Below are 17998 nucleotides of genomic sequence, written 5' to 3'. Positions count from 1 at the left end.
GTGGCGATGTGCACACATGGTGGATCAATCTGACAGCAGTCCCAACAATTGACTGCTCACAGTAGGTGAATCCGGACGGCCGTTTATTTACCAAGCAGTAACTGGCCACAGTGGGCATGGCTGGTTAGGGGGTGCTAGGAGTTGTAGTCCAAAACATCCGCTTGCCCTGCAAGCTGAGAGGACCATCTCACCATGCCTTGGCCTGTCTGGATTTCCAAGCAGATGCAGATGTATGGAAGCCAGATTCCGGCTGGACATCAGGAAAAACTTCCTGTTAGAGCAGTACGACAAACATCAGGAAAAACGTCCTGACTGTTAGAGCAGTACAACAATGGAACCAGTGACCTACGGAGGTGGTGGTCTCTCCCACACTAGAGGCCTTCAAGAGGCAGCTGGACAACCATGTCAGAGATGCTTTGAGGTGGATTCCTGCATTGAGCAGGGGGTTGGACTTGATGGCCTTTTAGGCCCCTTCCAAACTCTACCATTCTATGATTCTAGGATAGCTATAACCAATTCATCGAATGACCATTGCTATTCACTAGTGCTGTGCCGAAAATGTTTCAACCGCTCTCGTTCAATCTGATGGACAAGGAATTGCTTTCAAAAAGAAATTCAAAGGATGAGAAATTTTGGAGAAATTCCCAAGAGTTGGGTTCGGGGTTCCTGTGGTTCCTTTACATACTAGATGACTGAGGAGTGTCCCATCTTTCATTGTACAGTCCTCTCTCTGACAACCAGTTGCCTCCTTGGCTTCCCACACATCATGAATTTATTCCTGCCATGGGGGTGGTTTCAGATCAGGAAGTGCAGGCAGCCTGGGAGGCTGCACAGCAATGGGGAGATGTGTAATAGGAAGAAAAATGCAGACAGCAGCCTCAGCCACCCCACAGAAAGGGTCAAAAATACCACCCACACATTCGAAGTGAGTTATAAAATGCCCTGAAAATCTGCAGAAAAGTGGACGCCTCTTTCAGGGCGGAAGAAAACTTTCAGGAAACTGGAGGGCAGATTTTGGCACGGCGTTCACACCACCCTTTCCCTGGAGCTGGGTGCAACGCTGGGACCCCACAACCTCATACCTGCTACAGAGCTTTCAGGGAAGCAGCGGTGTTGACGGCACCTGCATTATCCACAATCACCCGTGAGAAATGTAAACATTTGGAATAGCAGTGCAATCACCACCATCATCACACTTGGCTCAGCAATACTGCAAACGAGAAGGATCTTGGAATGGTTGTGGATCACAAGCTGAATAGGAGCCAACAGTGCAATGTGGCTGCAAGAAAGGCAAATGCTATTTTGGGCTGCATGAATAGAAGTATAGTTTCCAAATCGCATGAGGTACTGGTTCCTCTCTATTCGGCCCTGGTTAGGCCTCATCTAGAGTATTGAATCCAGTTCCGGGCTCCACAATTCAAGAAAGACGCAGACAAGCTGGAGCGTGTTCAGAGGAGGGCAACCAAGATGTTCAGGGGTCTGGAAACAAAGCCCTATGAAGGGAGATTGAAAGAACTGGGCATGTTTAGCCTGGAGAAGAGAAGACTGAGGGGAGACATGATAGCACTCTTCAAATACATAAAAGGTTGTCACCCAGAGGAGGGCCAGGATCTCTTCTCGATCCTCCCAGAGTGCAGGACACGGAATAACGGGCTCAAGTTAAAGGAAGCCAGATTCCAGCTGGACATCAGAAAAAACTTCCTGACTGTTAGAGCAGTACGACAAAACATTTGGAAAAACTTCCTGACTGTTAGAGCAGTACGACAATGGAACCAGTGACCTAGGGAGGTTGTGAGCAATCCCACACTAGAGGCCTTCAAGAGGCAGCTGGACAACCATCTGTCAGGGATGCTTTAGGGTGGATTCCTGCATAGAGCAGGGGGTTGGACTCAATGCCTTGCAGGCCCCTTCCCACTCTGCTATTCTATGATTATCACCGTCATCCCTTAGGAAAAAGAAAGGTGTCCTACAACCCTTGCCAAAAGTGACGCCTACCTGTGAGAAATTGTTGGGAGAATTTCTCCTCTCCCTGGTGAAATTGCTCCCCCTCCCAATTTCTCTACCCACAAATAGTGGGGAGAGTTTTGAGAGGCGCTTGTTCACAGCACTACTGCTCCCCCCCCCCGTGCCCCATAACCAACACCCTACCCGGCAAAAAAAAGCTAGGTGTGTACAAGCATGAGGGCATAGCCAGCACATGGATCTCCAAGGACATGACGATGAAGGCGAGCCGGTCCCTCCAGCCCCAAAGCTGGATGTGAGCAAGAATAATACAAGAGGTATCGTCTGTTTATGAAAACGACGCCCCATATTTTCAACTTAAATAGCGGCCCAGTTCAAACGACACGTTTCTCAACAGTGGTTTTAGAACTCCTCGGTGGAGTTTTTAACAACACCGTGGACAAACGAGTCGCCTGGTGGGAAAACTCCACGCAATGGTGTTTTTTTGGGAAACGCGCCATGCAGAATATCCACGCCATGCAGGAGACGTCCTGCACAACTGGTGTGTGGCGTGGCGGGCTCCGCGGAATTCTCCGTTGCGTTGACTTTTCCCACTAGCTACAGAGTTCCCTGGCAAGAGCGGCGAAAGGAGAGAGTGCCGCTCTAGGAGAGTCGCCGGGATTGAGTTTTTTTGGGGGGGGTTGCAGCAAAGCCTGATGGGATATGATCAGGAGGACCTGGGGAAAAACTAGGGCAGAGGAACTGTCAATCAATGGATTTTATTCAACTCCACGGTAGCCCACAGTCACCCAACGGCAGAGTTACGAACATGGTGTGTGGGGCGTCCTCCCTAGGAACTCAACCGCTGAGTGGAGTTTTCACACTGTTGTCTGAACTGAGCCAGTGAGTTCTGCTTTGCTCTCCGGTTCAGACTCCAGGGCATCATGGGATTTCCTGGAAAGAAAGGGACAAGGAGAAGCGCTCACAGTGCTCCCGAGACAAAAACGCTCGAACAGAACAAAAACATGTGTGTGTCGTAACAGGGTTTAAAGTGTGCTTTTCAGAAAAGAAGTGGACCCACGCTCAGAGGAGATCACGCGCTGTGAATCTCCACGGAGTCCCCTCCGCCCCGCCTCATCCTTCGGATCGCTTTTGGAAAGTTCATGACGCACTTAAGACTTTTCTTTCCTGGGTTTCGTTTTGGTTTCTTAAGTGTCCAGACACGTAACGAGGCTTTGGGGTGCAGTTAAACCTTCTAACAGTTTATAAATGGGGGGGAAAGTGAGCTTGTTTGAACATCTGCAAGACAAGGGGACTGTTAGGGAAGAGAAAGAACAGAGAGGCCCACCCCACCCCGTCCCGCAAGGCTTCCATCCTCGGATCAGTCCTCCTTACGACGTTCTCCGACCCCGCCACGGACGGAACACCCTTCCGGGACCCAAAGACGACCTCGCGTAGGCGGAAGCCCTCGCTCGCCTGCTGCGGGCGTACAACTTTATTTCACAAAACGCAAACGTGCCCCTCGGTGTCCCGTGAGGCTCCGGAGGACCGGGCCGTGGTCACCTCCGGGCCGTGGTCTGTGGCAGAATGACCGGCACGCAAGCGATGCCGGCGAAAGACTCCGGGAAGTGAAGGTCCCTCTCCCATTCGTCCGTCTCGGTGTTGTACACCTGCACGATGCTGGTGACGTTGTTCAGGTGCCAATTGTAACCCCCCACGATGTAGATCTTCTTCTCCAGCAAGCAACAGCCAGCCTCGGACTGCCCCGCTCGCATGGGGCTGACCGTCGTCCACTGGTTGGACTCGGGGACGTAGTACTCCACCGCTAGGACGTCAAAGCAGCGGTCCACGTGGTCCATGCGGCCGCCGAGGGCGTAAATCCGGCCGCCGGCGCTGACCATGGCGTGCAGGACCCGGGGCTCGTTCATGGGGGCTTTGAACTCCCACTGGTCCGTGGCGGGGTCGTAGCAATGCAGCGCCTTTTTGTCCTCCACCGAGATCCCGTACCCCCCCGAGATGTACAGCCGGCCCCCCGCCGTGGCCCCGGCGTGGCCCCACGTCCTGCGCTTGAGCGAGCCCACGTAGCTCCACTCGTTGCCTTTGGGGCAGTACTTCTCCACCGACGCCAGGCTGCCCGAGCGGTTCCTGCCCCCCGTGGCGTAGACCGTGCCGTGCACCACGTTCAGCTGGAACTGAATCCTGCTTTCCTGCATGGCTCGAACACGCAGCCACTGGTTCAGGTGGGGGTCGTAGCGGTAGCAGAGGTCGACCGCCCCTTCGCCGCTGCGGTACTGCAGCTGCTGCCCCCCGACCACGTAGATGAAGTTGTCCAGGGCAGCCACGCAGGTGTGGCTGCTGCCCACCTCCATCTCCGTCAGCTCCTTGAACTGGCGGGCGCCGCCGTCCGGCAGGTAGTAGGCCTTGGCGCTCACCGTCCGGTCGTTGTCCGTGTAGGGGGTGCCGCCGAACGTGACGAGGGAGAGGACGTCCGAGCGGACGGCGGTGCGGGGCGACTGCATCTCGTGCTGGCGGAACGGCAGGATCTGGTAGTTGAAGGCCTCCAAGAGGTACTGGCGGCACAGGACGTCTTCCACCATGATGTCCAAGGTCTGGACGTGGTCCACCAGCTCGGAGGACTTCATGAGCGGGAAGCGGATGTGGCAGAGGACCTGGCTGGCGCCGGCGCGGCGGCCCGGGTCGTGCTGCAGCCAGCGGACAGCGGCCCGGAAGAGCTCGATCTCACGGCAGCTCTTCAGCTTGTTGCTCTGCAGGAAGAAGACGAGACGCTCCAGCGGCAAGTGGAGGAAGTCCTCCTCTTCGGAGATCTGCAGGAAATGCCGGAAGGTGAAGGCGTCCACCGACTCCTTCAAGGAGGCCAGGCTGAAGGTGGTGGCCATCTGCCCGATGTTCAGGCATGTCTCCACGCTCATGGCGGACTTCAGGAACTCTTCGCACAGCTCCACCACCGGCACCATCTGCAGGAAGACCGCTGCCCCCAGCACATCCTGGATGCAGTCCAGGTCCAGGGTCACTTCGGCGCTGTACGCAAACTCGATGATGTGCTTCAAGCCCTTGGCGGAGACCCCTTTCAACTCGATCACGTCTTGGCTGGCTTCCCTCATGCCGCCAGTGAACATGGCCCTAAACAGGAAAGCAACGACAAGGCAAGGCTGAATAGTTCAGGCGGGACGTTCCTGGCCCGTCAACACATTCATTCATGCATTCATTTTATTTACCTCCTGTCTTTTTTCCTCCTTAAGGAACTCAAGGCGGCGTACGGAAACCCTCCACATTTTTATCCTCACAACAACAACCCTGTGAGGTGGGTTGGGCTGAGAGCCTGTGTCCGGCTCAAAGTCACCCAGTGAGCTTCCGTGGCCCAAGTGGGAGACTAGAACCCGGATCTCCCGACTCCCAGTCCAACACTCTAGCTACTACACCACACTGCCTCTCCAAACAGGAACTTATTTATGTATTACATTTCTATATCCGCCTTTCTGCTAAGGCACCCAAGGCTACAGAGAGTCTTTCGTGATGTGGAAGGAAGGGTGACATAAAATTTACACATTTTAAAAAAAGGTTACTATGTCTCCCAGAACCATAAGTACATAGGTAAGAAGAACTCTGGATAGTCCAGCACTCTGTTCACCCTATTGTATCTGCTCATGCTAAGCAAGGCTCCTGCAGCTTTAACTGTTGTGACAAAGAGGGCATCTCCCCTGGTGCTGCATGCATACAAATGACCCCTGCTGAAAGTCCCTTTTCTACAAAACTGTTAAAGATACAGGAGCACAGTCCTCCTTTTCATAGGGTCACCCTATTTAAAATAGGGTGACCCTATGGAAAGGAGGACCGGGCTCCTGTATCTTTAACAGCTGCATCGAAAAGGGAATTTCAGCAGGTGTCCTTCGTATGCGTGCAGCACCTGGTGAAATCCCCTCTTCGTCACAACAGCCGGTGTGGCGTAGTGGCTAAAGTGTTGGACTGCTGGTCAGGAGATCCGGGTTCTAGGCCCCACTCAGCCATGGAAACCCACTGGGTAACTTTGGGCTGGTCACAGGCTCTCAGCCCAACCCACCTCACAGGGTTGTTGTGAAAATGGAGAGAAGGAGGATTATGTATCCCTCCTTGGGTTCTTTGGAGGAAAAAAAGGTGGGATATAAATGCAATAATAAATAAATAAGCAGTTAAAGCTTCAGGATCCCTACAAAAGAGGGCAGGGCTCCTGCAGTTTGAACAGCTGCGATGAAGAAGGAATTTCACCAGGTGTTGCACACATACCAATGACACCTGCTGAAATTCCCTCTTCATCACAACTGTTAAAACATACAAGAGCCCTGTCCTCTTTTCCATAGGGTCACCCTATTTCATTGATTTTATTTCCATTTCTTCCACCAAAAAAACAGAGGGGGGGGAGTTCTTCCCCATGGCTTCAAAATTTCTGGTAATTGTACATCTCTAGTCCGGCAGTTTGGAGGCGTCAACGCCCAGAGGCCACCAAGGCCAATAATCAGGGCATCGACTTTCTGCACATCCTGAGGATGTCACATCTAAAGAGGTTGATGGGCTTTGGGTGGTATAGAAATACAGTACATAAAGGACTGCCCTAGGAAGAGGCCTGCTCTCAGGCTGGTAACCAATTCCCCTCTGCTCTGTCCGTGGTCCTGATGCCTCATTGCCCTCCTAGACTCCTGAAATATGTCTCCCGGCTTCCAGGGGATGTGAGGTGGAAACGTTCCTACCACTTATATATTTAAGGACATCAGAAGAGCCCTGCTGGATCAGACCAAGGGTCCTTCCGGTCCAGCACACAGTGGCCAACCAGCCGTTGACTAGGGAGCCACAAAGCGGGACATGAATGCAACAGCACCCTCCCACCCATGTTCCCCAGCAACTGGTGCACACAGGCTTACTGCCTCGGATACTGGAGGTAGCACACAACCATCAGCGCTAGTGACAGCCTTCTCCCCCAGGAATTGATCCAACCCCCTTTTAAAGCCATCCAACTGGATGGCCGTCACTCCATCTGGTGGTAGTGAGTTCCATAGTTTAACTCTGAGCTGTGTGAACCGCCCAGAGAGCTTCGGCTATTGGGCGGTCTAAAAATGTAATAAATAAAGAAATAAAGTAATAAAAAGTCCTTCCTTTGATCTGTGCTGAATCTCCCACCAAAGTTTCCCATTTTAAAAACACACGGACGTTTCCTAAACCGAGTAAGCACTGCAATGAATGCATACAAGACTAGTCAAGTTGGGAAATTTCAAAGTGGCGAGTACTTTTTTCCCCTTCCGATAACTATGCCTAGGAGATCATCAACACAGAGAGAGAGAGAGAGAGAGAATACACAGTTCTTTGGGCACGCTAAAATTGGCGTGTTAACGATTTTCAGTGCTTTCATTCCTTCCCCCAGATTACTGAAACTATCAAAGAAGTGTGCAGGGCTATCACGCTTTAACATATTTAAAGGCATTCCAATAACTTCCAATTGAATTTGAATGTAACATTTAAGCCACGTTAAGCGTGCTTCATTGAATCTTTTCCCTAACCAAATATTCCAGTTCAAAGGATTTTGGCAACTGGGGAGGGAAAAAAACTTTTGAGATCTTTATACAGCACATAAAACGAACGTGGTATTCTTTAGTTATGCCTACTAAACTTAAAGACAAATCGACGTGCTAAATCAGAGTGTAATTGAGTTAGGGCAGAGGTTCCCCTCCGGACGTTGTTGGACTCCAAATCCCATCAGCCCCAGACAGCCTGGCACATTGTCGGGGCCACTCAGAAGGGACAATATAGTGTTGAAGGACGTAGAAGCCCAAGTCAGTACAAGGCAGGCTTTTTAAATGTCCACATGAACACCGATTAAATACTATTGATGAAGCCTATTAGCAGTGTTTATCCCTGGGATCTCAGCCTCTGAATATCACGGCGCTTTTAATTCCATCCCTGTTTCTCCTTCTGCCTGTGCGTGGGAAATCTGGTAGTCGCTGTTAAGAACATCAGAAGAGACGTGCTGGATCAGACCAAGGGTCCATCTAGTCCAGCACTCTGTTCACACAGTGGCCAACCAGCCAGGGACCAACAAAGCAGGACCCTCCCACCCATGTTCCCCAGCAACTGGTGCACATAAGCTTACTGCCTCTGTTACTGGAGGGAGCACAGAGCCATCAGGGCTAGCAGCCCTTGATCGCCTTCTCCTCCTCCAGGAATTTGTGCAACCCCCTTTGAAAGCCATCCAAATTGGTGGCCTTCACTTCATCTCTGTTTGAGAAGATGGCCTCCCTATAACCGGGTGGGATGCTGGTAGTTGTGTGAAAGCATTGTGAGGGCGCAAACTTGGCAAGGCTAGGCTGGAGATCGCACACCACAAGACTCTTGGGGAGCTGATTTGAGCAAACACGATCCCGGCGGAAAGCCTGGAGGGGCGACACCGGTCAGGACGGACTATACGGGGCGAAGACAGAGCGGCAAATTGACTCCATCAGCTTCGTATGTTCAAATAAAGGGAACTAACCAGGTAACAAAAAGGTCTGTGAGAGAGGAAGGGAAGCATCACTGTATTCATGGTTCAAGCTGGAACGCGGATCTAGGTCATTTTTACCGCGGGAGACCTCGGCCTTCAATTCATCCCGCTGACCAGCTTAGCCACTAAACGGCATTGTTTGCCGAAAGCCGCAAATGGCAGCATTACACGGTGCCGTTTTTAAGCGGCTTCCGCAGCGGGGACGGGGACGTGGGGGGGGGGAACTCTCTATCAACAAAGAAGAGCTGGAAGTCAAGAGAAGCAGGGTCAAATTATCCTGAGTTCAGAAGCCGGAGAGCGCTGGAACCCAGATTACAGAAGCAGAGTGCTTTAAAAAAAAAAAATGCCGTCTTCCCGCTTTGATCGGGATCAAAACTGGAGCCAGTCCGAAAGGAGGGTTATGGTATTTGTTCCTTGGGATGGCCACCTGCGTCACCCAAGTTAAATGAAAAAGGAACCCCCGAAGCAATTACAGCTCGGCGGTGATGCGACGCGCAGCCCGGCGTGTGGTGAGCGGATTCAAACGGAGCCCTCAGCCTCCGGTGGAGGGAGGCTGGCCTCCGTGAATCGCTCGCCTGCAAGAGAGCGCCATACACCTCTGGGGCTTTGTGTTGCTAGGGAAACAAAAGCAGCCCCCCAAAACTTGTATACACTGGAAAGGCGGGTGTTAAAGCAAGCAGCGGCCGACGTCAGAGGACGGACATGCAAGAAACCAAAGCGTCGGCCACTCGGGGCCGTTATGAGCCTCACTGTGCCCCCAGGAGCTTCCAACGGCCTGAGCGTGCCCGTGAGCGCAGATGATTGGCCTCGGAGGCTTTTGCAATGCAAGGAATTGGGGAGCAGGGGGGGGTGGATACCTCCGCCTACCCTGCAGACCGTTCTATGGAGAGCAAGGATGCGTTTACCTGGCTCCAGTCTCAACAGAGGCAGGGCAGACCACGTGCTCGAGGATGTGGAGTCCTGCTGGATCAGACTACATTCAACATCGAAGGTCCTCCTCCGGGTGCCTCTTCCGAGGGAAGCTCGGAGGACGGCAACAAGGGAGAGGGCCTTTTCTGTGGTGGCCCCCCAGTTACGGAACTATCTCCCCAACGAGGCCCGCCTGGCACCAACATTGCTACCTTTCTGGCTTTGCAGTGCTGGCTGGCTTCCTTTTCCTGGTGCGGCCGTGCGTGCCCGCCTCGCTGCCTGTAAGGTCGCCTGCATGAAATCAGGCAATCGCGAGAAGTCCCAGACGTTCAGAGAGACCTCACGATACTTTGCCGGACACGCCGGAGGCAGAAAGACCTTGTAGGCGGCGAGGCGGGCAGGTGCGTCTGTGCCAGGAAAACTAAGCTAGCTGGCAGCAGGCAGGCACAGAGATCAGGGGTTGGGGGAGGCGGTGGCGGCAACAGGTCCCCGCTTCAGATGGCGACCTGCCGCGGGGCGCAGTTCCAAGAGGACCGGCTGGCATCTGCCGGGGCGTCCGGGTCTCTCACCTGAAGTAATCGCTGCAGGCAGCCAAAACCACCTTGTGGACCTGAAACACCTCATTGTTGATGGTGAGGATGACGTCGAGCAATTGAGCCTGGGCCCGGAGAGAGGCCAGGCCGTGCAGGAGGGTAGTGCTGTGACCCGGAGCAGAGAACGTGCATTTCAAGGTGCTGTTCTTGTCTGCCATGCTAGAAAGGGTGGGCGGTGGGGACGGAGGGAGGGAGAGAAACACAGACAGACGTTATTGGGGGTGTTCTTGATGGCTCCTCTGTAATTGGCCGCCTGGGTTCCTGAGGACGTCGGCGGAGCACTGCTGGATTAGACCAAGGTCCATTTAGTCTAGCATCTTATTTCTAACAACGGGCAACCCAGCGCTTCCTTCTTGACAGCGGCCGCACACTGGGTGGACGCGTTCATCGAGTTGTCCACCGCAGCCCCGAGATCTCTTTCTTCGCCGGTCGCTGCCAGCTCAGATCCCATCAGGTTATACTCGTAGTTGGGGGGTTTTTTTGCCCCAGCGTGCATCACTTTACACTTGTTGACATTGAATCACGTCTCCCACCTCGGAGAGATCAGTCTCGATCCCTTTGTGTTTTAACAACTTTAAATAATGCGGTGTCGTTGCAAATTTGGCTATTTCACTGCTGACTCCTAATTCCAGATCCTTTAGGAACAAGTTGAAAAGCATTGGCCCCGACACAGATCCCTGTGGGACCCCACGATTTACTTCACTGGGGGAGCTGTACATGGCAATCCATCATATTATTCCGTGTCCTGCGCTCTGGGAGGATCGAGAAGAGATCCTGGCCCTCCTCTGTCTGACAACCTTTTATGTATTTGAAGACATGATAGCACTCTTCAAATACATAAAAGGTTGTCACACAGAGGAGGGCCAGGATCTCTTCTCCATCCTCCCAGAGTGCAGGACACAGAATAATGGGCTCAAGTGACAGGAAGCCAGATTCCGGCTGGACATCAGGAAAAACTTCCTGTCTGTTAGAGCAGTACAACGATGGAACCAGTGACCTAGGGAGGTTGTGGGCTCTCCCACACTAGAGGCCTTCAAGAGGCAGCTGGACAACCATCTGTCAGGGATGCTTTAGGGTGGATTCCTACACTGAACAGGGGGTTGGACTGGATGGCCTTATAGGCCCCTTCCAACCCTACTATTCTATGATTCTATGATATATTTGAAGACCACCTTCATATCTCTCCTTAGAACTTTTTCCCCAGTCCAAGCATAGCAACTCTTTCAGCAGTTCCTCATAGGACTTTACAAAAAGACGAGTTTCCTACCCAGTGAAGCCTAAAAGAATTTTCTTTTTAATCTTCTGCATTTCGAAATGAAGACCTCCCTCCCTGTGGAAAATCAGATGAAAACAAGAAAGAAAGGAGTCTTTTCAGATAGGACTGGCAGTGAGGGGGCACGCTGTAACGAAAATTTGCAGTCAAATGAATGTGTTGTAGTGGGGGAAACGGGCCACAGTGCGGAGCGTGAAGAAGCATTTTTGAAAAACTGTAAAATAAAATAAAATGCTTTCTGGCTTTGCAATGCTGTTCTTTGTGTTACTGTAGTCAGGGAGAAGCAAAAGTCGAAACAACAAGGCCTCTGCTGCTTGGCGAAGGCCGTGGAAAGGCACAAAAGAAAGCCTTGAATGATTCTTTGCCCATGCCTGCACACCACGAATGCGGGGCTCTGCTTCACTCCTAATTGCAGCAAAACAGGTCAAGGAAGGGCCCTGCCTTTTGATACATGCAGCAGCTTTCAAACCATTCAGAACGCGTTTTTCGAACCCGAACAAACGGAGACATCAAGTTCTTTTGCTAAAAGGAGTTCGTCCTTTTAACATTTTTTTTTAAACCGCTGCTTAAGACTCCCCCCCACCCGTCCTTTTATCCCAATTCTGTACTAAGAACATCAGAAGAGCCCTGCTGGATCAAACCGAGGGCCCATCTAGTCCAGCGTTCTGTTCACACAGGGGCCGAACAGCTGTCGACCAGGGACCACAAAGCAGGACTCATTCTACGACCGGGGTGCCACAGCAGAAAAGGCCCTGTTCCTGGTAGTCACCCGCCTCACGTCTTAGGCAGGGGCTTCCAGAGAAGGACCCCTGAAGATGATCTTAGGGTCTGGGCAGGGACATACGGGAGGAGACATGAGAATATAAGAACAGCTGTGCTGGATCAGCCCAAGGGTCCATCTAGTCCAGCCCAGTCTGCAAAGAGTGTAACAGAATGACTGCCAAGAGAGGAGGGTGCCCACTGTGCATCTGCATGAATCACTACTTGAGGCATACTACCTTCCAATCAGAACACTGATTCATGCAGAAGCATGGAAGGGAGGGGATGGGGGGTTCATAGAATCATAGAATAGTAGAGTTGGAAGGGGTCTCTAAGGCCATCCAGTCCAACCCCCTGCTCAATGCTGGAATCCACCTAAAAGCATCCCTGACAGATGCTTGTCCAGCTGCCTCTTGAAGGCCTCCAGTGTGGTAGAGCCCACAACCTCCCTAGGTCGCTGGTTCCATTGTCATACTGCTCTAACAGTCAGGACATTTTTCCTGATGTTTTGTCATACTGCTCTAACAGTCAAGATGTTTTTCCTGATGTTTTGTTGTACTGCTCTAACAGTCAGGGCATTTTTTTCCTGATGTTTTGTTGTACTGATCTTTTTCCTGATGCTCAGATGGAATCTGGCTTCCTGTAACTTGACCCTATTATTGAGCTCCTCCAAGGGGGGTATTTTTACACCTTTCACAGCAGGAAGAGGTGTAGCCATGGTAGAGCCCTTGCTTTGCATGCAGAAGGTCTCGGGTTCAATTCCCGGCTTCTCCAGGTAATGCAGGAAAAACTGCTGCCTGAAATCTTGGAGAATTGCTGGCAGTCCACGTACATAAGCCTGGGCCGAATCACTATAAGGACCTAGCTTCCTACACCCACATTAAAATTAAATCTGTTTCAGGTATGAGAGCAAAGTGTAACACCCATTCTAATGCGGGAGCAGCAGCACGCTTTATCAAACGTCTGAGAAACACCAAGCCCTGGAAGTGAATTACGGTTCCTGAATCCGTTAGGACAAAACAGCGAGCACAGCTCTCTGAGTTCAGATCAATCAAAACGGCAGGGCGAGGAATCACACCTACCTGATCAGCCCAAGAGTGACATTTGGTGCCATTAGCTGAACCCAAACAGACTGCACTGCTGGGTGATGTGAATGCCTTTCACATGTCTCCTGACTTCGGTTGAAGCAAACCATTATGACAACATCAATGTGAAGCTACCCTGAGTGGCTCACAGGATTAGAGTTGAATACAAATGGGTTCTCTTCTTTTCTCCTTCCTTTAGTATTTCCAGTTTGACTACTTTTGAGGACTGAAAGCTCTTCACACACTATCCCATTGCAGTTCCTACAACAATTCATGGAATCATAGAATAGCAGAGTTGGAAGGGGCCTACAAGGCCATCGAGTCCAACCCCCTGCTCAATGCAGGAATCCACCCTAAAGCATCCCTGACAGAGGGTTGTCCAGCTGCCTCTTGAAGGCCTCTAGGGTGGGAGAGCCCACCGCCTCCCTAGGTCACTGGTTCCATTGTCGTACTGCTCTAACAGTCAGGGAGTTTTTCCTGATGTCCAGCTGGAATCTGGCTTCCTGTCACTTTAGCCCGTTATTCCGTGTCCTGCACTCTGGGAGGATCGAGAAGAGATCCTGGCCCTCCTCTGTCTGACAACCTTTTATGTATTTGAAGTGTGCTATCATGTCTCCCCTCAGTCTTCTCTTCTCCAGGCTAAACACACCCAGTTCTTTCAGTCTCTCCTCATGGGGCTTTGTTTCCAGACCCCTGATCATCCTGGCTGCCCTCCTCTGAACACGCTCCAGCTTGTCTGCGTCCTTCTTGAATTGTGGAGCCCAGAACTGGACGCAATACTCTAGATGAGGCCTAACCAGGGCCGAATAGAGAGGAACCAGTACCTCACGTGATCTGGAGGCAAAGGCTATCAAGGACTACTAGCCCTGACGGTTGTGTGCTATCTCCAGTATCCGAGGCAGGAAACCTGTGTGCCCCAGTTGCTGGGGAACATGGGCGGGAGGGTGCTGTTGCACCATGTCCTGCTTGTTCATCCCTGGCCAATGGCTGGTTGGCCACTGTGTGAACAGAGTACTGGACTAGATGGACCCTTGGTCTGATCCAGCATCAGGGCTCTTCTGGTGTTCCTACGTTCTTACATTTAACACCCATTAATGCTGTAGATTGTCGTATATATAAAAATCACACCACACTTTTCTGAGTGAGCAAAACCTGGTCATAAAAAGCATTCCACTCATTCTAAACAATTCATGCGACTTTCCCCCCAGAATTTTTCCCCTCCAAACAAACAGCTTCCCCCCAAATTCTTCTGGGCCTTTATATCTTTAATACGAAATAAACTAAGAAGTATCTTTGTTTACATATCTGCAAGAATTAAGCTTAAAATCATCATGCCCCAGGGCTTTAAAATATTTTTGTAGAGCAACTTTCCGGTTACAAGACCAGTGCCGGACTTTTACAACAGCAACAGAAGAACTAAAAATGAAAGAAAGTAAGGATATTCAACTTGATTCCATATACACAAACCAGAACACAGAGGAGAGAGCATTAAGGAGGGAGCATTAATGCCTCCTGTTCCTTGCCTGCACAGCATCAAAATTTTCCTTCTAAAAAGGCAATTAGACACCTCAAAAACAAAAACAAAACACATATATAATACAGTCAGCCTCCTTCAGATAAATCAGAGGTAGTCATGGTTACTGAAACATTTCAGATCTTTACACTTTGCTGTCATAAAACCAAGCAAGAATGAGACCTCAAAACATATCAACAAGTGCAGGTTCTTATGTATGGAGCATTTCTCGTGGTTCCTCTTAAGTCCAGCAGTTGGCTAGCTACACAAGAGTCTACTTTTTGGCTCAGTTCAGACAACACGTTTCTCAACAGTGTTTTTAGAACTCCACGATGGAGTTTCCACGCTGCGTTGACAAACGTGTTGTCTGAACTGAGCCCTTGGCTTGCTTTTTGGCGTGGTTCCACCCCTGTGTTGAAAATTCATGGAGCAAGACCACATAATCAGGATCTCTTAAAAGTTAAAAGCATGAATGGTCTGTGCGAACGCAATTCTGAGTTTGCACTCTTGCAAACTGGGAAATCCGTGGCTGCACCTGCCTGAGGCCTAACTCTCGCCCAGCGACCTTTGCAAGGTAATCAGAAAGCGCTAACAGGCCATCAGAAGAGTTTCAAGGCCATTGTTCAGTGGTAAAGCACACGCTTTGCCTGCAGAAGGACACAGGTTCGAATCCTGGCATCTCCAGGTAGGTCTACGAAAGAATTGTGGCTGGCAGCAATGGAAGGAATTTTTCCAGGCCAACTTAAGCGATGCCCGAGATTTTCTTCATGCAAAGTATATGCTCTACCACTGAGCTTTGAACTTGGGTTTCCCCAGTTCCGGTCCAACACTTTAACCACACAGAAACCACGAGAGATCCTATTCACAGTCCTCTGCTAACGTGCTCATTTGGCCCTTCCGATTCAAGGCTGGAACACTGCTAAACGGAACCTAAGCCCGTTAAGGTCAATGCATTCCGTTAACCATTTTGTTGTTAAGCAGCATGGTTTAGCGCGTTGTCTGAACCAGGCCACACACACACACTTACAAAGCCATCTTCAGGGTTCCGGGTTTTGTTTTGTTTTGCCAAAAGAGAAAAAGCCACAATAAATTCATAGAGTCGTAGAATAGTAGAGTTAGAAGGGGCCTATAAGGCCATCAAGTCCAACCCCACTACTCAATGCAGGAATTAATCATAGAAATTAAGCTTCTTTGATTGAGTTCTTGTGCTTCCACCCTCAAGACCTCCCCCCTCCCTCCCCAGAAAACCTGTCGCTCAATGGCAGGATTTGCATATATTAGTGAAATAATTCCACTAGTCCTCAATGTTTTAAAAAACATAACCTGCAAAGAACAGGATGTTACACAGTCTAAAATACCGAAAACTAAAGGCTGTTCCCTTTCCCACATATGTTATTTTGTTTTGTTTTCTAGCTGCCTGTCTGTAACAGGAGCTGAATTTACGTTACTCGGATAAAACATAATCTCCCACCCCACCCTGATGTAATTTTACCCTTTCAGGTGTCCCATCAGAAGTTTCGGGGAAGACATTCAAGTCCCTCCCGCAAAAGAAAGCCCCGTTCTTAAAAAGCCTGTCAGTTTCCCTTCTGTGTCATCTACTCTACTCTGCCCTTGACAGCTGAAACCTACAATGAAATTGACAAGCCAAGCGCATGCCAATGGTGCAGCTGTTTCTGCAGGCTTGCACACTTGCCAAAGACTGGGGGGAATTTTTTTAAAAAGAAAGACCCTCGTTTGCACAAATTTCAAGAGCCACACACACAATAATTCCAATTTGTGCAAAAGGCCACCATTAAAAAAGACGCCGAGTGTGTGGGGGAAACGGAACGAAATCCGCCAGGGCTGAACTGGAAAAATCCATTAAGTTTTCACCCCACAAATGGAATTTGTATATGTCCCTAGACATAGTGGGGCAACTCTAGGGAATATGTGTGAGGGGGGAATGAAGTCCTCCCGGTACATATTAAAGACATAGAGGGACTTAAGGAGCAATCCTATGCATGACACCCCCCAAAGAGGAGGAATATATTATACTTAGGAAATGTGTGGGGCAGAGTTACAGGGCAAAGAGAGACACCACCCTAGGAGGGGGAATATAAGGGCTCTCTTTCTGTCTTTATACTTGGGAAATGTGTGGGGCAGAATGGGAGGGTGAAAAGGGTCTCTGTAGGGGAGGGAGGGAGAGGTCTCTGTCTTTCTCTCTCTCTTGCTCCTTACCCCCCCCATCCCTGAGGAATGTGTGGGGCAGAGTTAAGGGGTGAAAAGAGACCCTCCCCCAAGAGGGGGAATATAGAAGAGGAGATATAAAGCTGTCTCTTTGTGTCCTTATACTTGGGAAATGTGTGGGGCGAAGTTATGGGGCAAAGAGGGATGCTATAAGGGAGTTATGGGGCAAAGAGGGATGCCATAAGGGAGGGGGGTCTCCAGCTTTTCCCCTCTCCTGCTCCTTACCCCCCCATTTCTGGGGAATGTGTGGGGCGGAGTTATGGGGCAAAGAGGGACACCACCTTAGAAGGGGGGATATAAGGGCTCTCTCTGTCTCTCTCTCTTTATCGTTGGGGAATGTGTGGGGCAGGATGGAAGGGCGAAGAGGGACGCTGTAAGGGAGGGGGGTCTCCTGCTTTTCCCCTCTCCTGCTCCTTACCCCCATCCCTGGGGAATGTGTGGGGCAGAGTTATGGGGCGAAGAGGGGCACCACCTTAGAAGGGGGGATATAAGGGCTCTCTCTCTCTCTCTCTTTATGGGGCAGGATGGAAGGGCGAAGAGGGACGCTGTAAGGCGGGGGGGGGGTGTCCGCCTCTTCCCCCCTCTCCCGCTCCTTACCCCCGGGGGTGTGTGGGGGGGGCAGAGCCGAGGGGCCAAGGCGGGGCCCACCCTAACGGCGGCGGGGCCCCTTCCTCTCCCTCCTTCCCTGCCTGCCCCCCTGCCCGCCCCCCTGCCCGGCCCCTTCCTCACCTGCTGCTGCTGCTGCTGCTGCTGCCGCGGCTCGCGGGCGGCGGCTCGGGGAAGGCTTCGGCCCCGCCGCTCTCCGCCATCTTCCCCTCCGGAGCGCGCCGATGGGGCGGGACGCGGCCAGGGGCCGGGCGGGCAGGCGGGCCAGGCGAGGCGGGCGGGCGAGGCCGGCGCCGGAGCTCCCCGCAGGCCTCCGCTTTCTCCGGGCGGCCTGGAAGGCAGGCAGGCAGGGCCCAGAGGAAAGCCCCCCCCCCGGCCCCCCCACCGCACACACACGCTTGAAGAATAATAATAATTAATAATGTAACAATGTGGTAAAAAAGATAAACGGGTTTTATTTAGGGTGAACGGAAGGAAAAAGAGGACCCGGCTCCTGCAGCTTCAACGGTGGTGTAGAAAAGGGGGTTTCAGCAAGGCGTCGTTGGCATGCCTGCGTCGCTGGCAGAAGTC

At 51.4% G+C, this 17998-nt stretch overlaps 1 protein-coding gene across 1 annotated transcript; it reads right to left on the bottom strand.

The window, feature by feature from the left end:
* Positions 1 to 2704: 2704 nt before the first annotated feature.
* KLHL26 (kelch like family member 26) lies at positions 2705 to 17569 on the bottom strand. Its single transcript, XM_063147072.1, has 3 exons — positions 17552 to 17569; positions 9943 to 10125; positions 2705 to 5082 (listed from the first exon to the last, which is right to left on the bottom strand). Exons 2-3 carry the CDS (start codon positions 10122 to 10124, stop codon positions 3501 to 3503), a joined length of 1764 nt encoding a protein of 587 aa, XP_063003142.1. The 5' UTR covers position 10125; positions 17552 to 17569; the 3' UTR covers positions 2705 to 3500.
* Between the last annotated feature and the right edge of the window lie 429 nt (positions 17570 to 17998).

The sequence above is a fragment of the Elgaria multicarinata genome, chromosome 23 (genome assembly GCF_023053635.1).
Source record: "Elgaria multicarinata webbii isolate HBS135686 ecotype San Diego chromosome 23, rElgMul1.1.pri, whole genome shotgun sequence".
In the NCBI taxonomy this organism is placed as follows: Eukaryota; Metazoa; Chordata; class Lepidosauria; order Squamata; family Anguidae; genus Elgaria; species Elgaria multicarinata.
The sequence above is the reverse complement of the archived record's forward strand: the minus strand, read 5'-3'. Positions and strand labels throughout refer to the sequence as shown.